This window comes from Macrosteles quadrilineatus, unplaced genomic scaffold (genome assembly GCF_028750875.1).
Source record: "Macrosteles quadrilineatus isolate MER2022 unplaced genomic scaffold, UCM_ALF_1.0 Scaffold_1__1_contigs__length_201487025, whole genome shotgun sequence".
Taxonomy (NCBI): Eukaryota; Metazoa; Arthropoda; class Insecta; order Hemiptera; family Cicadellidae; genus Macrosteles; species Macrosteles quadrilineatus.
In genome coordinates this window covers 84,216,214-84,240,505 of record NW_026542594.1, presented here as the reverse complement: position 1 = coordinate 84,240,505, position 24,292 = coordinate 84,216,214, and the positions used below count along the sequence as shown (strand labels likewise).

The window sequence follows — 24,292 nt, the reverse complement described above, 5'->3', positions numbered from 1 at the left end:
TTTTATCGCCTTTTGTCATAACAATGTTTTAATATTGACTTGATTCTGTCAAGTATAGTTTAAGTCAAACTCCATCAAAAATAATTTTATACTTAAAAAACTGTAGAGGTACACCTTATTGTGTTTTTAAATCTGGCTTGGCATAATAATACTGTATTTAAAGTTTTCCAAGACAATTTAAGAAGTGTTAAGCATGTTTAAGCTAGGCCTATTGTTTTTCTTAATAACCCTGCCTTATTTAAATGCATTTTCCATTAAATACCAATTATTGATTATTTTGTATTCACTATGCATTGTTATTAAAACATATACTTTACTATGTCGTAACGGTACTGTAATCCCTAACCTCAAAATCTAAGACACCTCCTTGTTATCCAAGATTCTCGGTAACCAAGGTAGTCTCAGTCCCAACAACCTTGGTTAATCGGTAGTGTACTGTACTACATTAGTAGGCCTAACCTCCACGTTAGAGGCCCGAATCTTTAGAGGACCTTTGTATTGTAGATGCGGTGCTTTGCTACACCTTTCAGGAAGCTGCAAAGCAGCTCCAACTGGCAGTTAAAGTCAAAAATGGTCTGCGTGGAGCTTTCGAGAACCATATGCCAACACAATTGACATGGAAATTTGAAATAATTATTTGCAAACTCTTCTCCCATGCTAACATACCGTAACTGTAGCACACTTTCAAAGACACGCTTAGCAAAGAGTTGCTTAGTCAAAACACACCCGCAGCAACAAGAAGAAATTGTTGTCAGCACGCTAGGAACTGCAAAGCTTTTAATCGGCCTTAGCCAGATGCAAGTATTTTGTTGTTATAGAGAAACATTTTGGTATTTTGATGATGTAAAAATGTTTATTTTCACATTACTGTCCATTTATACAGTATTAGGAGGTTTTAACAGGTTTGTAAAATATGTTTATGGCATGGAGAAACCCTGGTTTCAGTTATTTGTGGTCTCCCTCCCCTCCATTACCCCAGATAGTGGAGGTTCTACTAAACACAGTGAATTATGTGTGATTTGAGGAGGATGCGCAGTGTTTTGAGGTAAAGCAAATTTGTCTGAGGTAAAGAAGTGTGTTTTGGTTTGTTCTTGTAAGTGTCTAGAGCTTGTTCAAGCGTTTTATTTGGTTTGTTGAAGGTGTTTTCATGCTTCTAATTGCTGTGGCGGCACTCAAGTACATGCAGAGTTTCCTGTCCAAAGCGGAGTTCCGTTACTTGTTCACATTCGCCACGTTGGGAGCTGCAGGAGTCGTGTTTTCCACTGTAGTTGTGCTGACATACGCTGGAGTCATTGCTCCATGGAGTGGCAGGTTTGTGTTTTTTCTGTATGAAATATGTCAAAAGGGCTGAAAAAAAAAAAAAAAAGTTAGGCTATATATAAAATTACGATAAAAACTCCTAAGCTATTGTTATTTGTAATATGTAGTTTTTATTTGTCATTTCAGATTCTACTCCCTGTGGGATACCGGGTATGCCAAAATCCACATCCCCATCATAGCTTCTGTGTCAGAACATCAGCCTACTACTTGGTTCTCCTTCTTTTTTGACCTTCACATCTTGGTCACAACATTCCCTGTTGGTTTGTGGTACTGCATTAAAGAGATCAATGATGAACGAGTGTTTGGTAAGTTTAAGAATCATTCTGCCCATATTTTCACCAAAGGTCTTTTTATCACAGTGTTTGTGAACAGAATTAAAATATTTTTTTAAACCTGCTTATTTTGAAGTATTATTAGTGTTAACCTGGATCTGATTACCGAAGAGAGTTGGTACTCTAGCGATATCAACATTTCTCTTCCTTGTAAATGGTACCATTATTAAGGTCTTCATTGGATTGACCCTCAGACCTTCCTGGTTACACCACCTCTCCACTATGGACAATACCCTCTGCATGAGTTCCAGGCAAGTGTTCATAAATTTTCCTCTTATTAGGACAACAATATCGTCAGCATATCCTTGAGCGTACATGGCCTGTGCATTGAGCTCGGACAGGATATCGTCGACCACCAGGTTCCATAGATTTGGTGACAAGACGCCACCCTGTGGACACCCTCTGTGGGCCTTGGCCTCTCTCACCGTCCTACACAGAGAAGCTTGCGCTCTCCTACTTTCGAGCATGTTGCCTATCCACCTCACTACAGTGCTTTCCACATTTCTTGACACCAGCTTTAATACAATAGAGCGAGTACTAGTGTTCTCACAAGCTCCTTCTATATCAAGAAATGCAGTTATTATATTAAGAAATGCTATTTTATTATTCGAGATAGCATTTTCAATCTTTCTAACCAGCGCATGCAGGGCTGTTTGGCATGACTTTCCCTTCCGATAGGCGTGTTTGTTTGGATGCAAAGGACGGCTTACAAGGACCCTATCCTTTATTCGTCCATCCACTAATTTCTCCATGGTCTTCAGGACAAACTATGTAAGGCTGATAGGTCTGAAAGCCATAGGCACAGCATATGTGTCCCTTCCAGGCTTCGGTATAAATACCACCCTTGAGGTCCTCCATGCTGTTGGTATAACTCCACTAGCTAAGCTGGTCCTAAAAAGACGCACCAAGGGGAGTATCAACTGGTCCCCACCTTCCTGCAAAAACACAGGATAGATGCCATCGGTACCAGGAGCTTTAAATGGTTGAAATGCCCTAAGAGCCCATTTTATAAAGTTAAAGGTAATCACAGCCCTAGCGCAAGCCCAATCTTCCCTTGCTGTCCGCACCCTAGTCTCTCTTTCCATCTCATCCGCGACTGTGCTCTGTGGTTGCAAGGATCCTGGGAAGTGAGCGCTCAAAAGGCTCTCCAGCACTTCTTCTGGACCGTCCGTATATGTGCCATCCTCATTAAGGTTCCTTAAGGTGGTTCCTAAAGGATTGGCCTGACCTCGAGCGAATACTCTATGAAGCTTTGCACATTCAGAAACACTCTCCTTGTTCTGACAGAATTCTCTCCATGACTCTTTCTTAGCTCTTCTAATTGTCCTATTGCAAACAGTGAGCATCTTTGAGTCAGTTGTTCCAGTTTCCCGTACGCTTTGCTACATTATACACACTGCGGACATTCCTCCTCAGAGCTTCTAACCCACTATTCCACCAGCATGCCTGTGCATGTTCTTTACAGTCTCCAGGCAGGTTTCTTGGTACGAGCTTAATATGGCCGCATTCAGAACATTCGCCATACTCTCCACCCCATGCCCTTCTGTGTCTTTTAATTGTCTTAGTCTGTCCCCTAGGACCTCTTGATACTGGTTCCAGTCTGTCCTTCTCACGTTCCTATTGGTCTCTTTTGTACAGATCGAACCTATAGTGAATTCAATGTAACTGTGATTCAACGCTGAGTGGTCATCAGATACCCCCCATTTTACAACCTTTGTCGCTGCATAATTACTGGCCAAAGCTATGTCCAAAACCTCTTCATTTAGTACCACCCATCTCCTTGTCTAAAGGTTGGTTTGGATTGGATCCCTTGTTTAGTATAACTAAATTAGATTCAGCTATAAAACTTAACAAGCTCTCACCTCTCTCTCTGTCAGTATCATATATCAACTCACCTTTTGCGGTGACCAACCCCATGATTCTGCCTCCTGCGGTCCTTGGCTCCAGGATCAGAGCCACGCCTATGCGGTCAGCAAAGATTTTCTGGCAAAGCGTAGCCGTAGCCGCCTTGCTGTGCTAGAGATTTATCTGGAGCACCGCAACCCTTCTCTACTTGTGAGGATCCTAGCTTCCATGCAACCTGAAGGTTACCCTCTCGCAGCCCAGGAATGGGCGCATCGCAAGAGACTTCAGTTTCTGCAATGAGTTTTTGTCAATTATCATGACCAGGAATTGTCCGCTAGGGTTTGATTTTCTTCCAACAACCGCCCAAGTGGTCTGTGTCAAGGTCATTCTGCAGCTTGAGGCCCTACATCACGTCCTTCTTGGTCATTGCCCCTGTTGTGGTGGGAACAAACGCTGATACCTTCACAGCTTTCACAAGGTCTTTGGCTGTAGCGAGTTTCTCTCAAAGGGACTCAGCTCCTGAATTTGCTTGACCAGCCAGTCCTTTGTGGCTGCGTTAGTACAGCCAACCACCAAGGCTCCGCCTTTTAGATGGCAGCTGCTTATCCTGACGTCTTTGCCACGAATGGCCCGTCTGGACAGCTCCCCCTTGACTTTATTGGCTTCGGCCTCTGTCAGTTTTCTATCCGAGTGTTCAGATCTGGCGATGGCCATCTTCTCCACGGACAGTGTCTCCGAATAGGTGGGTGCCGGTGCTCTCTGTGAAACACCGGACCCCTCTCCCTCCTTCCTCCTCCATTTCTTTTTCTCACCCACGGCCTCCTCGGGTGTCAGGTGTTCTCACCCCCTCTTTCCACCTGTCCTCCTGGAGGCTTCAATAGAGTCAGCTTTGGAAGTGTCGCCCTTGCCCTGCTTTTCCCCTGCATCCTGGTTCCCAGGGGAACTGGCTTTGCCGGGAGCAGGGTTCAGGTGCTTGGCAGCCCACGCCAGTCTCCTCTCACTTCCGGATAGCACCTTTTCACCTTTGGCTAAAGCCTCAGCTAACCTCCGTCTTCGTAGCTCTCCCCTGGAAAGTTGTTTGTTTTTTTGTTCCTTTCCAGTCTCGGGGAGCTGAGGCTTCAACATCAGATTTTAGTAGGCCTTCCTCCTCCATCTTGGCCAGATCTTCTACGTTCACACTAGCAATAGGAGTGTTTTCGACCTGTCGGTCACACTCTCCTTGCTCATCAACATTGGTCTAATCATTTTTTTTTGTTAATTTTTTTGGACTTCCATTTTTTTTCCACGAGTTCTGGGTATCTAAAGGTCCACCTCCCCAGTGACCCAATTAGAGAGATAAGGGGTTCATACGACTGGGTTCCCCCTGGTTCCCAGAAGGCTCCGTTACAGACACTGAGTATTAGGCCCCCAGTGCCGCATGACTCTCAGCAAGGGTCGCATACCACCTTAGCCCAGGGCCCGCAGTCCTCAGACATAGCTCTTGCTATAACTGAACGTCTGGGTGAGTGTCCTGATCTCAGAGAAGCAAGCTTCGTCTCAGACCAGTACGAAACACCCAGTTCTGTTGGTGCTGCTGCCCCCCACCAGAGAGTCATTCGGGACTCTAGCCTAGATCCGCCGAGATCAGCGATAGGACTACACAGACCTGCACTTTATTTTGTACTGGCCTTCTCGGACGGTCTTGGGCACCATTTCTGATGCCCCTGGGCAGTAAGTAGTTCCTCAGTTCTATATCTATGCACCCTTGACTGTCCGAGGAACTACCGCCCCCCTCAGCCCCCTAGAATAATGGCATTCTCATATTTTAGGAAATCTTGTAAATCACTGTTCAGGGAATTAAATATCTTAACTGTTCCAAATATATACATATTGAAAACCTTAATAGTACAATCAAACTATGAAAATTGGTTAAATGGTAATTTTGATCACAGATATAACACAAGGTTTAAAAATAATTTTCAATTAACAATCCATCGTCTGCGTCTCATTGAAAAGACACCAACATACATGGGGAAAAAGCTGTACAATAAGTTACCACTAGGTTTAAAAAATATAACCAATAGTCCAATACATTGGGATTTAAAAAGAATTTATAAACATTTTTATTATAAAAAAACTACTACCATATTAATGAGTACCCTATTTGTTGTGAACTATTTTTATTTTTAAAACAAAGTCAGTATTTTATTTTATTTTTGACTATAGAATGTAGGATGACAAACTATGTATTTATTATAATTTGACAATGTCGCCTGTTTTGTAGCTATGCTATGTATAAACGTTTTGTGGCAATAAAAATTGATTTGATTACTCATGTGACAGTGGTCCTGTACGCCATCAGTGCCGTCTACTTTGCCGGAGTGATGGTCAGACTGATGCTGACTCTGACACCAGTCGTATGTATCCTGTCTGGAGTGGCCTTCTCTCGTCTTCTGGAGCTGTTCCTCAAGGAGGAGGACAACCCTATGCAAGATAATGAGGACGGATCAGACAGCACCAACATGTATGACAAGGTAAAGCAACAAGTGTTCTCTCAAATCAGAGAATAACCTTGTAAATATTTAATGTGTTCCAGTAGTAGGAATAAACTCTAATAAGCATATTAGTATGAGTATACAGTGCAAATATGAAGAGATGCTTTTAATTAAACTGATCACACTTACTCAAGAAAAGTTTATCTGTGGATTATCTTGTACACTTACAAGAATATAATATGTAAGAGATCCTTAGTCAATAGCACCAGGCTGGGGGTCTGCTGTACAGAAAATTTAAAGTCGGTACGGTACAACATTTTGTACCTCAGTTCTCAGTACAAAATTAGTATGGCATGCGGCTACCATTATTTCTTACGTTTTCTTCTCAGAATTGTATTTAAACCAATATTTTTAATTTTAATAATTGACATTACTATGAAAAATCATGGTTTTCTAACAAAAATTACAGTACCACACATAATTAAATTAAAACCTATACTCCTAACAGGATTGTGTCAAGAAAAGATGGCTTTACCTATGTTACTACTAAGATAAGCCAAAACCATGATAAAAGAGGGTTTTAAAATTAGGTTAACAATTTTTTGTAATAAATATTATGTTTGTAACAACAATTTAATCAGATACTTTTACAAAACTACTGGTAAATTATTTCCAACTAGGCCTAAACATAATAACTGGATGTTCCTTTTATCTTAGGCTCAATTCAATTAAGTTTCTTAGTAGGTATATTTTAAAGATCTTCCAAAGAATCAAAAGACCCAGGCCTTGGCCTTATTATTTAGAAGGGTATATATCAATATAAATGTTGTTGGAAAATTTGGTAAGATTTCCTTATATTATCATATACAAAATTTAAAATTATTCCAAACAAAAATGGTGGTTCCCACTACTTATGTGATTTAAAAGCCATAAACGTTTATCAAATAAAGTGGTACTAGTGTACTTGTTGCTCAAATTCGACCAATTATGAAGTATTACAAGCGTTATTATAAAACGAATAACAGTTATAAATTTCCGATGACTTTAAAAGAGTCGACTCAAAGATTATGGAAATACGTTGTACATAACAGTTCGGTATAATCAACATTTCTTGTAATATCTTATCCTTTTTCAAAAGCTGATCTTGTTTTTAGTGTTTTCTACAAATGTTTCCCACTCATAGTCGCTCATTAGGTTGTCCATAATAACGATTATAAATTAAAAAAAAACATTATTTCTATTTCTTCTACTTAGTGGTGTTCTATGACTTTCCTAAGTTACCATAGTTTGCAATTCGGCTCTTTCAATGTTTGCTCAAGAAATGCAGCACAGTGTTAATTTAGTTTTCTTTTTAGTGTATCAAATTGTCCAGGCTTTCTCGCATTTTTCAATTGTAATATTTACGCCAATCCAAATTCAAATAGCCTAGTAAATATTTCATTTCAACCAAGTCAGTAAATGTTTGTTTGTAGCACACATTTCCTTGAATTGCAACTAAAATATTACCAGCAATTAAATTATCCAGCTGATCATATTGTAAACAAATATGTTCTTCATAAGGATAACATGGCAACTTTAAAAGCCACTGGAGCAGAGCCCAATGGACTAAAAAATTTAAGATCAGTTTGAAAATCTACACGCCTAGACAAACACGCCGAGACTTAATTCCAAAAGCTCGGGTTCAAATCTGGCCAGTTGCCAATGCTGATTTGGTTTGTGGTAATGTCTGTTCATATCTAACTAGCTGGCCCGACAGACGTCATCCTGTCCTAATGTAGTTTTATGTCAATGCTTGTTCATTTTCAAGATGAGCTCGTTCGCATGGCTCAATCACGTCCTGGTTGAAGTTCGTTTGCTACGCTTACTCACCTTTAGGTTGGAGCTCGTTTGCTGCGCTCACTTGCCTTTAGGTTAGCTCGTTCGCTACGCTAACTCGCCTCCAGGTTGAAGTTCGTTCGCTACGCTCACTCACCTTTTGGTTGCAAATTAGCTGTTGTCATAAATTAAAAAAAATAATAGTGCTGCACCCTGTTGGTAAACCTATTAACTTTTTAATGCTTTTGAACATTACAGAATCAAATTGTTTAGTCGAACCAGCTGTTATGATTCTTTAATTCCATTTAAATATAAGTACTCATAAGGTTAACATGGGGAACTACAGAGCCACTGGGGTGGAGCCCGAGAGGATTTTCGAGATAAGAATATGCCTAAATGTTAATCGGGAATGTGAGCTATCATCATGCTAAATTTCAGCCCAATCCGTCCGGTAGTACATGCGTGATTGAGCAACACACTAACAAACACACAAACTTTCAGATTTATAATATTAGTAAGATAAGATAAGATGGCTGTTTATATCTAATTGTTCATACCTGTCTACAAAACTGTCCCTGGTGAGTAAAATAAAACTGACTTGACATCACTGCCTAGGCTGGCAAGCTGCGCAAGATGAAGCATGAGCAGCAGAAGGAGGTCGATGGCCTAGGAGCCAACATCCGAGGTGTTGTGATTGTAGGTGTAGTGATGATGTTACTGATGTTTGCTGTTCACTGTACTTGGGTTACCAGCAATGCCTACTCCAGCCCCAGCATTGTGCTAGCCTCATACAGCAATGATGGGTAAGGGAATACAGAATAAAACTTCTGGATTATTCATAGTATTAAAAAAATAAAAAATAATAATATCTCTTGTTTTTTGCTGTTAGGTTTTTATTTGAGTTTGGGAATGCATTTTATTTTTAAAAGTAGATATGTGTACCTTCCACATTTCCTGTGGTTTTTTAACCTTAGTTCTGAGATTCTTCCAATGTTGTTGAAGTAACAAGAATACAGTAGAGTTCTGATATTCTAAACCCCACTGTTCCATAAATCAATTGACTAAAGTTTGGATATTATTTAATTTTTTAACAACATTTGTACGAAGCTAACTATGTCACTGCAAAGTCCTCGAAGCCAGTCTTGCCAGTGAATGTCAGAAAAGCTTGCAATGTCGACATCGCAGGAACTAACAAGTAACAATATCGCCCAAACTAGCAATATCGCTGGCGTTAGCAAAATCGATATGTCGTTGGTGTTTTTAGCAATACCGTTTAGAAGGTTGAAGATTCTAGCTGTGATTTTGCAAACATCAGATAGGCTATCAATGTCGCCATGAACATTGGCGAATTTAGATATGTGTTAATGAACGGTAAAGATGTTTTCAATTCACTAAAATATTGCAGCTAAATTGACATTCGCTTCCGTCAGAAATTCGGCAATGTTGTTATCATCTCCCGCATACGCTATAAAATATCATACTCTATCATCGTCATCATCAAGTAAAATTGTCACATCAAAATTAGGGGTCTGCGGGTCAGACTTTTTTGTTCCGGGTCGGGTCGATAGTTATGGCCCTCGGGTTTCGGGCCAAAATCGGGTCGGGCCAAAAATCATTAACCACCGGATATTTTTTTTGTTTTAACTGCTATCTATGTTAATAATATTACTTGATAATAAAACATGAAAAAAATTGTATCTATGTATATTTCTTCATTTTCATAACATATTAACAGCCTGGGAATTGCCTCATTTTAATAACTGTTGAAATAACCAAATAGGTAGGGGGCCTAGCTAAATTACAACAAATTTGAATGTAACCTAATATAAAAAGAAAAAGACCATAAACAGATCAATTAACATATCACAAGTTTAGGGACTGTGGACTGGCTTCAAGACTGCAAGCAAGAAGAAAATAAAAATAATATGTTTCCACAATGCAATATGTATAATTCATTCCCTGCCTCCTAACCTCATAAGTATAATAACCTCACACTTACAATAGCATTATTTGTTACATCATCATAAATAAAGAATTATCTATTATTGGAATCAGTAGGCCTACAGCTTTACATAGGCATTATTTTTTATAAAGCCTAAAATAGTAATAGGCTAAGCAACAAGACAAGTGAAGAACTCATTGAAGAAAAGATATTGTGTAAACTAATCTATACTTTTTACTTTTTTAATACGCAAGCAGGATTTTTGTGACAATTACTCCTCCGAAACTACTGAACCGATTGACATGTTTTTGGTGTCATTGGAAAGAGCGTAACGTGAAGTTGTGCAGGAAACTTTCTTTTTAGGGAAATAATTAGAGATTGAGGCCTGGGGGCCCTTTAAAGTTTCGTATTTCTCCATAAGATTAACATGGGAAACAAATATTGTTATGAAACTCCAGCTGTTGTCAGTAATGCTGTTCTGCTATTTAATTTTAATTTGTTTACAAGGAAAGTTGTTTCTTGATGCCATGTGATCAATGAATTATTGTTTTGCATATATTTTAAACTTGCTGTAACCCGCGGGCTTTGCCCCGTTTAACTTCTTAATTTCAAGATGATCTCGTTTGCATGGCTCAATCACGTCCTGACGTCCTAGTTGAAGTTCGCTACGCTAACTCGCCTCCAGGTTGAAGTTCGTTCGCTACGCTCACTCACCTTTTGGTTGCAAATTAGCTGTTGTCATAAATGTAAAAGAAATAATAGTGCTGCACCCTGTTGGTAATCCTTGTAACTTTAATGCTATTGAACATCATAGAACTGTATTGAAACAGCTGTTAAGATTCATTAATTTAATTTAAATATGAGTACTCATAAGATTAACATGGGAAACTCCAGAGCCACTGGGGCGGAGCCCAGAGGTCGGAGGGTAAAATCCTTTCTTAGTGAGCGTCTACTCTACCCAAAAAGAAGATGCCTGCCAAGTTTCAGGTTCCTAGGTCTTATGGTTTCTGAGATTTCGTGATGAGTGAGTGAGTCAGTGGTATTTGAGCTTTAAATATATATATATAGATTATATACACTATATAAAATGATAGTACTGTAATACAGTACATTAAGAGATCTTAATTTAAATAATCACTAAGCAGGATTGAACCTTTGCCTATATGTTTCCTGGTAAGTGTGTTGTAACTGTTTCTCATAGTATATTATAGTATCTTAAAGTAAAACCGAATTATTCTTTTCTGCATTCTCACCTCGTAGCGAAGCACGGGCAGGGCAACTAGTTTACTATAAAACTCAAAAACAGTAAATAACACACACACATTGTTTATGGTATAGGCTTAATTAGTAAGGACTGTAAAAAATTCATATAATGTCATACAGTAGTATAGACCTACTGCAAGATATTAAAATCCTAAAACAACCGATTTTTATAGCTAATAAACACAGAAAACATACCTACTAGTATGTTTTCTGTGCTAATGAATGAAAAGAATTAAAAATCCATAAAATCAAGTCAAACAATATGACACAATTAATTAGGTACCCGAAAAGTAACTCTTAAATAATATGGAAGTTTTAAGATTATGTTAAATCAAGAGAAAAGAAAGTTAAATGCTAACTTGGCAACATAAGCAGAGCCACTCAACCAATTGCCCTTAGCAACACAGGTCAATGTTTTTAATCTACCATCAATGGTTTTCGATCGAACAACTTCACAGATGCATTTTGATATTGGGAGAATAAGAGCTCAGCACGGTCATGGTAAAATTGTGAAGAATGTGATCTTTTGTAGTTACAATCAAATTGTGAATATCTTGTGCGGTTGCTGAGACATCATCCTCCTCCTCCTCCATTATCATGATCATTTGATCAACTGTGAACATTATAATATGATGATTAATATTTAAAGGAATTCACTTAATTCTGAATTCCGGCTAAAATTTTATGCTGGGTCCGAGAATGATCATTTGGGGATTTCTACCAGTATGACTTAGTTATTTTAATTTTAAGCTGTAAAGTTAAACAACTACTTAAACAAAGATTTTTTACTGATTGCTGTCAGAAACATATCTCTTCTACTTATAACTGAAATGAGGCTTAATGTTTTGAGTGAGTCTCTATACAAAGTCTTTACTAATAAACTTTCTATTCTACATAAATAATAACAAGGTGTTTTCAACACAAATAAAGCTTTTGTAGTCACACATTCTTTTCAACTGCAACCTTATCAAAACTCATTGAGTAAATTTTGTTATCAAAACCAGCTTATATGAATATAATAATTAGTTTAAACTGATTTTCTATTAGTTCCACTCAACATGCCAGCTGTTTTTGATGACAGGTCACGTCAGATCTTGGATGACTTCCGTGAGGCGTACCACTGGCTGTCCCACAATACTGCCAGTGACGCAAGGGTGATGAGCTGGTGGGACTATGGCTACCAGATTGCAGGCATGGCTAACAGAACTACTTTGGTAGATAACAACACTTGGAATAACAGCCACATCGCTCTGGTATGTGCAACAGGAATAAAGAAAAGAATCCAAATTGAAAATTAAATACTTCTATTTAGTGAGGTCTAAGTCAAATCAAATCAAATCAATCTTTATTGTCATGTGAAGAAGTTTTTTGAGATGGTTTTGAATTTTTTAAATTTGACTGCCATTTCCAGTATGGCTGATAACTTTAATTTTCCTTATGGAACACCCTGTATTTTATGATGTTTTTGGATAGGAAAGGAGATTTACAAATGTTTTTATTCCTAATAATTTTTGCATAAGTGAATGAACTATATAGCTAATAACTTTACTTTGTGGTTGGCTGACCAGGAATTGCTTTAAAAAAATATATAATATGTAAGACTTACTGTCTTGAAGCAATCCAGTTTTTGTACTCGGTGTACAGCTGTTTCGGCTTCATAAAGCCATCTTCAGCACATTCTTCTAGAGGTCAATCCATTATAATAAATATGCGAACATTCTGGTTCTTGTCAACTTTTTACAACACATTTTTACACAACATAAAGATGAAAACATAAACTTTGGTAGGCCTACCCTACTTGTATGTCGCGACATAACCTCACTTTTGACATGTGCTCAACTGACAGACTGTCAGTTGAGCACATGTCAAAAGTGAGGAGTGAGGAAGTGAGGTAATAACTGTTATGAAAATGATCATAGCCTACCAGTAAAAAAAGAAATATTGTTTTTTAAATAATATTTATTAAATTAAAAACCATAAACTTTAAGCAACTACAAAACTATTTTACAATAAATGCTCAAAAAGTTTTCCCCCTTGTTTGATGCACATTTCCAGACGTTCTCTGTGCTTTCTGTGTACAAGTGTTAAGGTCTTTTCGTTTTCGCTAGCAGCGTTGCACGCAGCTCGGATCCTCAACTTCATCTTCTCAGGTATTGTTGGTCGAGTTTTGTAAACTCCATCAATAGTTCCCTAATGGAAAAAAATCCAGCGGTGTGAGATCAGGTGACCTCAGAGGCCATGCTACTGGCCCCTGTCTTCCGATCCATCTCCCAGGAAAATCCCTATTTACAGCATCTCGGGCTATATTTCCGTAGTGGGGTGGTGTGCCATCTTGTTGTTACCACATTTGTTGATGGTCCTTCAAAGGAAATTCTTCTAACAGCACAGGAAGACGGTTCCCAATGAAGTTGGCATATTGAAATCTATCAAGAGTCCCATTATAAAAATGAGGCCCTAAAATTTTACCTTTGAAAATTAGAGTTACACACCATAACTTACATTCAATGACCACCTACTTTGTTGGTCAACAGTTTGCATCCTGTGAGGGTTTACTGTAGTCCAATAGTGCACGTTATGTGGATTGAGATGTCCTGTGCTAAGAACAGTTACTTCGTCTGAGAATAATACATTAGACAAGAAGGAAGGATTTACATTTATTTGTTGAATCATCCACCTACAAAATCCTAATCAGTTTCAAGAACTTCTTGGTTTACCGATACATGGTAAAGATGAAATTTATTCTTCTGTAATATTCTAAAAAAATTAAGCTCGGCTAATTTGACAGTTTTTCTCTATTTCACGAATACTGACATTGGGTTCAACATGGGCCATGTCCAAAACATCAGCTTCTAAATCAGGGTTTGTGGCAGGATGACTCCTTTTCCGTTTCCGATTAGTTAACATACCTGTAGTACGAGCCCTTTGTTCAAGCCGGTAGAAGGCATTGCTGGAAGATTTTTCTTCTGTTTTTGTGGCACTCACCAAGAATTAATTACATGTCCACTTGTTCCTTGAAATTCATGTTGGAACAAAACTTTTAATAATACTAGCATAAATATTAAATAGTAAAAAAGGGTTAAATAACAACAGATAAGCCTATGCACTTCACTTGATACGTTTCTTAGTAAACACTGATGCAGGAAGTGCTGTTAATAGCACCTGTAAATTTACGTTGTTGAACAGCTGATTTTCACTGTGTTCATGGATTTCAAAGCTAACAATTAATTAGGATAATTTTCGTAACACTCATTAACCGGTCCACTTACGCAAAATTAGCAAGAATAAACAGGGTGTCTCACATAAAGTAAACCAATAGCTAAATTTATTATGAGTCTGGCAGCTAAATTTATATGGGGCACTCCCCTTTATATCAAGACGTTTTTGGGACGATTTAAAATTTTAAAAATATGACCGCCATTTTTTAATATGGCCAACAACTTTAATTTTTCTTACGGCACATTCTGGATTTAGTGTCTATCTACAACTAACTTCACATTGAGTAAAAAAAAAACAATTGCAAATACTTTTTGTTAGTATTTTAAGATGCCTATGCATTTATGATCGTTTTCAACAATTTAAAAATAAATCGTATAAAAGAAGAGTAAAAAACCACCAAATATTTGATTTTTACAAACATTTCTTTGGAGTGAAAAGGTGTTGTTTGTTGCGAATACTATGGTGTGGGATGGTTTGAGCAGCTGGATCAAAGTTTAAATTTAAATAAGTATATAAGTGAAAATTTATTTCCAGCCTAACTCAAATTCTCCTTATATAGAAGACGTGGTTTGATAGGTAAATATCATTCAAAAAGTATGGTAGTCTAATTATTCTTCAGTATTTAATAGAGATGGACCGATTGCGATCCTCGATACTTCACTTCATTGTACTCAACACCGATTCTGAAAATGGGGTTAATTATGATGCAAAAAACGACTTACCTTAAATTTTAAAAAAATCCTTTAATGGTCAAACGTTTCTCAGTACAACTGCTTTTCAAAACAACTCTCATCATATTGTAAGTGACAATATTTTAATTAACAAAAAAAAATTAATAAAAAAAGTTTTAAATTAAAAAAAAGACTGCAGAAAGTCAATGCAATACCCGCAATACAGGAGCGTGTTGATGTTGCGTTTCCTTTGTGAAGGCGTTTTTATTTAATTAATTATTCTTTACATGGAAATATTGCTTCAATTGTTTTATTTTTTGGCATAGCGAATGATGAGAAGTTTTGAATCAGTTGTTAGTGTAAGCAGTGTGAGACATGTTTTACTACTGTAAACATAGCCAAAATAAGTCACTCCAAAATCATTCTAAAAATAACACAAGACTTAAAAAATTGTTACTGCCGAAAACATTTTATCAGTACAGATCACCTTTGTACTGTACCGGCTCACTCCTTGCTTTGCTGTATACGATCCACGCACGGGCGGTTAGTCTATGTGGAGAAGCAAATGCAAAGTTAAATAAAAGAGGCCACGAACCTCCAACTATATCACGAACCTCCAACTATATACTAACTGATATCTCCATGTTTCCTATGCCGATGAGTTATTTTTAATAAGTTAGACCTTATTAATATTTTTTTTATACTGATGTGTATGTTTTTTGTACTGATGTTTTTTGATACTGATGTGTGTTATTAATGTTTTTTAATAAAGGATTTTAAATATTTTGGTCTATTATTATTATTTTTGTACGGTATTTAACCAGTCCGTCATAAATTAGTAGGTATATTTAAAAACGTTTAAAAAATCTGGTTAAAATGTGGAATGTGCATTTCCCGTTATGTATGAGAAAAGAAATCCCGTCTCTATCTCGTCTCAAAATTTAATGAGAAATAAAAATCCCGTCTCGGCTCGTCTCGAACTAAAAATCTCGTCCATCCCTACGGAAAATACCGACTGAGTCAGAGATTTATGATACAATAGAATTGGGTAAAGTCGTAAAGGATTCAAATTGATAAAACTCAACAGTTCTTGGAAGTACTTGAGTAAAACAATTATTGTCGTGATAAAATATTAATGGATTTGGGACTGATAATGGGTCTTTTATTCCATCATCTTATTGTATTCCCTTGTAATAAATGATCAAGATCGTAAACAAACATCCGATAAGCCTTTTTTGTGCTCAATCAACTACGATAATTTATTTTTATAATAGGCTGTAAACTGAAACCGCAGACCCCTACTTAAGTCATGTTAAAATGTATGTCTTTTTGAAGTATCTTATTATTCTTATAAGCTAACCTAATCAATGTAACCTTAATCAATAGCAATGAAGTTAACTTATTGTATAAAGATCAAATAACATGCTTTTTTGTTCATAAGAACAAACACACATCTATGTTATTAAGTGAATTTATACAGATATTGGTATCGAGTGCAGAATCAAGAATTAAAAACCAAAGTTCTGGAATCAGAATCATTATTGGAATTGGCCAATTTCAAAATCGGCCCATGACTAGTATTAAATGTTTTAAGATTCCTTTTTATTGTTGTTTGTGTAGGTTGGTAAGGCAATGTCATCGACCGAAGAAGATGCTTACAAGATAATGTTATCCTTGGATGTAGACTATGTTCTGGTGATCTTTGGTGGAGTGATCGGCTACTCTGGTGATGATATCAACAAGTTTCTATGGATGGTTCGTATTGCTGAAGGAGAGCATCCAAAAGACATCAGGGTAAGGATTCATACTTCTGTTGATAGATTATTCCTATGCTAAAGAATATGCAAGTGTATTCAGCTATTTTTGATTCTTCATGTAACCCTAAAGTAAGTAGCATGTGCTTGTAGTTTGTTTCATAATGTTTATTACGTCTTGTACCAGGAGAGTGACTACTTCACAGACAGAGGAGAGTTCAGAGTAGATGCAGAAGGATCTCCTACTCTACTCAACTGCCTCATGTACAAACTCAGCTATTATCGCTTTGGAGATCTTAAGGTGAATATAACGAATTTGGGTTTGGCTTATTGCTTTAGTATTAAGATTTGGCACTGTAAATAAATATTAACAATTGAATATTTTGTTTGACACGTTGACTGCGGACTACTGCTATAGCAGTAGCGCGGCACTGGCACTGCTCGCTGCCTACTGCTATATCAGTAGTGTGCTTGCCTGCCAAATGTTGCGTCTGTCTGAGCCCATCACACAGCCGGCGACAATGTGATTGTTGCCAGGCTATAGCTTAGAATACGAGGTTTATTTTGGTGTAGGTTGGTACTAAACATTCCCGTAAAATCCCGTCTGGCAATGCTTCTGTCCTGTTTTCGGGGATTTTCTCTATTCGAGCCATATTACAAAGACTGGTTATTGATCCAGGCAGTGCTGCTACCTTTGGGTGTTTCAGTGAACTACGTCCACTTTCAGGGTAACGCAGAACAATCACCATTGATCTTTTGTCACATTCGTCTTTCTGAGATATTTCAATGCCAATAGCGACCACCGCAGTTTAGGAGTGCCTGTGTAAAGGTTTTCAGCAGTCAACGTGTTAAAAAGTACTCGTGTGATTTGAATCATAGGTTATCGCACCAAAATCTTATTTTTTTATGTAACCAAATCTTATAGTCTATTAAATCTTGTATTTTACTTTTAAAATTAAACTTTTGAACTTTGTTCTAGTTGGACTATAGGAGTCCCGCAGGTTATGACAGAACTCGTAATGTCATCATAGGCAACCAAAACTTTGACCTTACGTACCTGGACGAGGCTTATACAACTGAGCATTGGCTTGTTCGCATTTATAGGTAAGAAACAAATGTTTCTTGTTGAGGATGAATATTGAGTGTTTTTATCAATTTATAAATTATTTGAACATAGGCCAATGATTTTCAAATTAATAAAAAAAAAACAAGTTCTAATAGTTTACAGTGTGTTATGTGTTTAAAAAAATTACAAGGATGTACATTTTTTTCAAGTGGTGAATCTGGTGTCACCTCTAACACTCATCCATGCAACTAATTGTAAATTGATTGATTACTGTTTGTGCTTAGTTGCTATACCATTGACACCATCAGCAGTAAGTAGTAGTACTAATTGAAACTTAAATTCATCTACTGTCCAACTATGTATGCTGGTCAACTATGTATGCTGGTCAACTATGTATGCTGGTCAACTATGTATGCTGGTCAAAATCAGCATAAAATACACTTTGATAATACAATGCATTACACAAAACCATTATTTATTTATTGATATTCACTCATTTTATTTCAGAGTAAAAAAGGAAGATGATTTTAATAGACCTAGAATCCCGGTTGGAGAAAGAAAAATCAAACGCACAGAAGTTTTTGTATCCAAAAAGGTATGTAAACGGTAAGAAAAAAAGATATGTCCCGAAAATTCAGGAAAAATATATTTCTGGTCATCTAAACAGTATTACATTTGATTCAGGATTTTTCGGGACAGGATTTGTTCCAATCCTGAGCGAATTTGCCGTGTTGCGAGTGACAATAATGGGAGATGATCAAGATGGTGCTACGATCGTGGATTATAGTTATGATGACATTCTGATAGGTTCACTTTACTAAACTTATAATTACTAAAATTAATACCGTTTTTCTACTGGTAACCGTATCTAGCCTCTAAATCCTATACAGATTTTAAAAATTCTGTGATGGTCAGTTTAATCCGTAGGGGAAGGAATCGATGCACTGCCTGCAGTACCCTCGGATGGTAATTTAATTTTACCAAATCTGTAAACTTTTACTTTAATTGTTATAGAAAGAAAACATTTAGGGGTGATTTAATAATTATTTTAGTATTTTACCATTTTGTTCACAATAATGTCTGCAACAAAATGCTAATTAGATATTCAAACTTCATGTTCCCCTCCGGATATTCAAAGTATGATATTTAAAAAAATTAATAAATTATAATTAGGGAACACGTCTAGAACTGTGCCCAATTGTCATAAAACCTTCCATTTCACCTGTTATATGTCATGCAAGCAAGTAGACACGTTTTTTTACCTTACGTTTTTCTCCATTTCATAGATCTGTCACAATATGTATAGTATCAAATTCAGTAATAGTATTGACTACATAAACTTTAACACTTTTTTTTGGTCCTAGGACGCTAGGCACGAGCCTGGGATTGTTTTTCACATTACTTCAGGCTAGGGTTGCAGCATCATCACTTAGATAAAATCCATTGGTGACTTGGCGGGGATCGAACCCGGGACCTGAGGGACTGAAGTCCCGCGCTCTAACCACTACGCCAGCTCGCTCCCCAAACTTTAACACTAGTGTTTATATAGTCAATGGTAATAGGCTACTGGTACCGCTGATTGCTGATTGATGCCTGTGTAAAGTTAGTGGCTAGCAGACAATTTGACAACTAACTATGGAACATCAGGAAATCAGCTGTTTCACCGTCCTCGCTCGGCTCTCGCCTTTGCCCTAGCTTGTGTAACAGCTGACTGCTGTAAAAATTGGATGATGCGTACAACTTTCCATAGCGTAATATTGTTTTATTCTTTGTGCTATTGTCCACAAAGTTTATCTATGTGCAACTTAATACTACTCCTGCCATCGCTTATTAAGTTTAATAAAAACTACATTGATGTCTGTTTTATGACATTGCGTGTCATATGTGCAAATTGTTCAACATATGTGAATCTTCCTCGGGGTTTACGTTGTCCTTCATTGCCTATACCGGTAAAGATATGGTCTTTGATAACCTTATCATCCCCCCTAAATCAAATAAGCCCACTTCTATTTTCTCTCCCTTATGGAGCCATTTCCTGATAAAATATTTACCTTGTGGATGGATAATTGGTATAATTCCCCTGAGCTTTCAAAATTATTAAAAGAAAAAAAAGACAGACAAAATTATCAAGGAAAAATGTTCTAAATGAAATAAAAAGTCAAAAATTAGAAAAGGTGGAAATAATAGTAAAGCACAGTGGAGATGTGATTGTTATTAAGTGGCACAACTAAAGTATCGTCACTCTGTTGGCTTTCTTCGCACTTGCTCACGGAGGGTGGCCAAAACCCCTAGATAATATTCTTTATTCAGGGTTTGACCTTCAGGAACCCAATAAACATACAGAATTCCATGGATGTAAAAAAAAAAAACAATCATCATGGCATTGAATTTTGAATTTGACATTCGAGCTTTCTTCATTCATGGTGAATTCGAACTCTTCCAGTGCATTGATTGTCGCTTATTTTCTGGATCATAGGTAAAAAACCATGATTCATCACACGTAATAACTTTTTCCAACAGTTCAGGATGTTCCCTAATGTTTTAAGTTGTCAGAACAGAATTCTATCAGTGACTCCTTTTGTTCCGGCATGAGGATTTTTGGCACAATTTTGGAACACACTTTTCATATTAAAACGTTCATATAGTATTTTGCTGAATCGATTCTTTGTCAATTCCCAGTCTCGGCAACTCCACGGCTACTCAATCAACGATCTTGACGGATTCTTTACCTATATTCTCAATGTTTTCATCCGTCTTTGAGGTTGAAAGACGTCCTAGGCGCGGATCATCTTCATCTTCTCTCTCTTCTTTGAAATGCTTACCATTCAAAAACGTGTGTAGCCAACGTGACATACATTTTTCCCTTAACACTTGTTGTAAGAGACAATAAGTCTCTGTTGCTGATTCACCCAGCTTCACTAAAAACTTTACGTTAACACATTTCTCAATTAAGACGCCTACAATATTTCCGAGGAGCAGAACAACAGGAATGAAGGCTGAGGCCCGACTGAGCAAGCTAAGCTTGTCCAACTGGCTGGAATGTAGAGAGGGGATGTCAGGCGACTCGGCAATATGGTGTTTGACCTTGAGGCTCTCACGGTTTATCTCACAGAAAACCAGTCCCGTTATTTTATAGCCACACCTAGTAAAGTGAAATTCAATTTTTGAAGCAATCGTCAATGATGTCTAGTCGGGCATTTGTGATGTATTTTACTAATTGGTTATTTACAAACTCAAAATATTTTTCAGACAAGTCGACGGAGGAAAGGGAGTATAAAGAATAGGCCTGTAGTTGTGAAAGGAAAGAAGAACCCAACAAAGACATAGTGCCACGCTTCGCCTCGCACACAAGTGGTTGGGCTCTTGGACAACTCACGCGAGTGCCCTTTAGAGCAGTGAACACCATATGTATATACTTTATACATACTGTTTGAATGATGTTTCAAATTGTTTATTTTTGGGTTTTATTGTTGTGCAATAGAAAATGGAACAACTCTTGAAACAAATTTCCTTATTTAGAATGGTTTAGAGTATTCTCATTAGAGATAAAATGTTGTTATGTGGGTTACTGTGGATGAATGTTGATATTCATTTGTTATAATATCGATGGTTGACAAATAGGTTTATAGGTTTACAATTTAATGACACTATTAATTTATTTTAGACGTGATAAGTAGACAATGAGTACTACTGATATAAATTTAAACATTTAATGATATTTCTGCTATTACTTTTCAGATACTTAAACAAAACATTTAATTTCTTTACTTTAAAAAAGGTCACTAATTTCCAGCCTCACACTTTTCATGGAGTCGGCTCTAGCTTTTGTTGAGTATATGTAAGAGTTTTAACAGGTCTCCTATCCTCTCAGAGAGTCACCACTGTCCTGTCTATTGTCTATACAGTGATGTTGCAGAATCAACAAACTTATAGTTAGTTAGTCTGGGCAGTAGTTGCTTTGTTAGATGCTTCATAGTCAAAACTACTGAAGCAGTAAAAAAAAAAAAATACTAGACAAAAATATATAATTATTTAATAAAATTAAAATGTTAATGTTAGATATGCTTTTAAGTCACAATTCCTTTTTTCAATTTGATATCATAGTGCTCGAATTGTATAAAGCACGAAACTAAATGTAAACAAAAGGTCCTATTTTCAATTAGGCTAAATCTTTAAAAAATCAAGTTTATTTTTATTACGAATAATATTAATTTGGAGGACAAGTACTTCACTTTTTAAAATGCATTTTGTCTAATTTCTTAAGATTATTAAAAACTTGTCAATCTTTGGACACCCAATTAGTTCATATTAATAAGTGTTTACTGTAAACAGTTTCTTACATCAAGATAATGTCGTTACGAATAAATTAGCATGTAAATAGGTGGTACACTACTGCCATTTTTTAAGAAGGTTTTGCAAAATTGGAATGTTTGAACAAATTTTGTAAAATAATTGATCAAAAAATTTTACTTTGTTCAATCCTATTTGCTTGTTATATATTTATAAATCACGTATTGTGTATGAACAACATGCAGAAACAAAAGTCAAATGAACAATCATGACACACACTTTCTAAATGTTTTTTACTGAAAAATGAGGGAACTTGTATGAACTTGTATCAAGTTGTAAGAACATGTGTCAATTTGTGTTTTGGAAATAACTTTGTTTATTATTTTGATCAAAGAAGTTTATGAATACACTAATTGAGTTAGGATGGATTATATGATTATATCCTATTGGCTAGTGTTTATTTTCAATTTAATCAAAGCAGGAGTTAAGCAGAGTTTTCCTTCTGAACTGATTTATAGGTTTTTGAAAAATATGCTTTACTTAAAAAATGTGGGTTACGTTTCTTTGTAAAAAATGACACAATATGGCCCGCCGCACATTGGAGCGAGGCGAAGTGCAGGCGAGGCGCGACTGATTCTGTAATACACGTGTTTAAATGGAGCACCGCACATTGAGCAGAGGCTGCGCGCAGCCTCCGAGGCAGCCTCTGTCAGGCCTCCGCGGCGTTGTAGTTGGAATACTGTTTTCCTGCACCTCGCTCGCGCCTGCGTTGGTTTTCTAGTGTTTTGTGAGTGAAAGATATAGTAATGGAGCATTTAATTCAGATGGCTTGGCTATATGTTGCTGAGCATTGCATTCCTTTCCACTAATACCACTTTCAATCAAGTTATGGATATAATCAAACTGTTGTTTTTTCACACGAAAATATTCTCCAAAAGACCAGTCTGGCAGTTCAGTAGTTAAAACATAGTCTCCACTCCATGGCTTAATCTTTTTTTCATGTAATCACGTTTCCAAAAACATTTTTTACTTTTTTCGGATAGCGAATAGAGTCAAACGTAATTATTAAACTCACAATCAGAATCAGTAAGGTCCAAAGAATCTTCCTCTACTCGCGACGATAGGGCCAAAGCTAGGAAACCTCTGTCCCGCCATGTGCGGTGACACGAAAAAGTCCTCCCTCCCGCCTGCATCTAGCCTGCACCTCACCTGCTCCTCGCCTCGCTTCAATGTGCGGCGGGCCTATAACTTCTTATAGTCTATCAGCAGATTTGTATTAGTCTCACTTATGTAACCTAACCTCAAAATCACATTACCAAGTAGTTGTAGGATCGGGTGTTACTCTACTAGGATAAATTCCTAACTAAAGGCTATTGGAAGTTGTTTTGCACCTTTGTAAATAATAAAAATGTTAAGCTCATATTGCATCTTTTGTTTATTATATCTTTCCATTGCATAGAGTACTTAAAGAAGAATCATCTACATTGTAAAACTTGGTCTGTCTTTTTAGGGTGGTTATTGTTGTTCACAGGAAATTAGGTAAATTGATAAATCACTGCAGTAACATTTTAATTTACTCACAAACAAAAACTTCAGTGTAGAAATTCATGTTCTACTTTCAACTACATCTTGTTTTAAAATTTTCAGACTGATAAAGTTTTTTGTGAATATTTTTTGGTTTGTTTTGTATCATTTTTGTATTCAATTAAATCAAGGGAATAAAAAAGTAGAGATTACTATTGTAGTTACTCTGCTTGCTTAGTAAAGAGGAGTTTTTATAAACTCGTTATTATTAATTAGTATCTCAATTTCATTCATTCAATTTCACACTACAGTCCAAGAAAGCTTCAATGGCTTAACATCACTTATAAAATTTCATAAAAAAGTATAATTAAAATAGTTTAGTTAGTTATCATTATCAAGTAATTTCCGAACAAGAAGGCTAATAATAATTTAATGATTTTGTATTATACTTCTCTCAAATAAGTTTAGGCAGTTCATACATTGACCTTTTTACAAAAAATTTTTTTTGTTTAAACCTTTATAAAAACAAATATTTCTTAAATTTTGCTAATCATGAAAAATTTTTGGGATGGCTCTAATAAAACCTCTAAAAATAAATCCTTTCTCAGTGACAGGACTAATTTAGTTGGATATCAAAAGTGAACTTCCAATTTATGCTAATTTTCCACTCACTTGTTAGAGTCTGAACTACTCTTCTGAATTATTTGAGAAATGTTTACTTAGTGTGAAAAATGTACATCTTTATTTGAATATTTTGTTAAATCTATACAGTATTGTACA

General features: G+C 36.6%; 1 protein-coding gene across 1 annotated transcript in view; it reads left to right on the top strand.

Annotated features, from left to right (window-relative positions):
• LOC128983699 (dolichyl-diphosphooligosaccharide--protein glycosyltransferase subunit STT3B) overlaps positions 1–23,408 on the top strand; it is a 67,791-nt gene extending 44,383 nt beyond the window's left edge. Inside the window, exons 6-15 of the mRNA XM_054403099.1 lie at positions 1,140–1,311; positions 1,447–1,625; positions 5,820–6,010; positions 8,402–8,589; positions 12,073–12,244; positions 16,499–16,672; positions 16,820–16,933; positions 17,612–17,736; positions 18,206–18,293; positions 20,948–23,408. Coding sequence (XP_054259074.1) covers positions 1,140–1,311; positions 1,447–1,625; positions 5,820–6,010; positions 8,402–8,589; positions 12,073–12,244; positions 16,499–16,672; positions 16,820–16,933; positions 17,612–17,736; positions 18,206–18,293; positions 20,948–21,025 — 1,481 coding nt within the window. The 3' untranslated portion in view covers positions 21,026–23,408. The remainder of the gene's footprint in view (positions 1–1,139; positions 1,312–1,446; positions 1,626–5,819; positions 6,011–8,401; positions 8,590–12,072; positions 12,245–16,498; positions 16,673–16,819; positions 16,934–17,611; positions 17,737–18,205; positions 18,294–20,947) is intronic.
• The last annotated feature ends 884 nt before the right edge of the window (positions 23,409–24,292 follow it).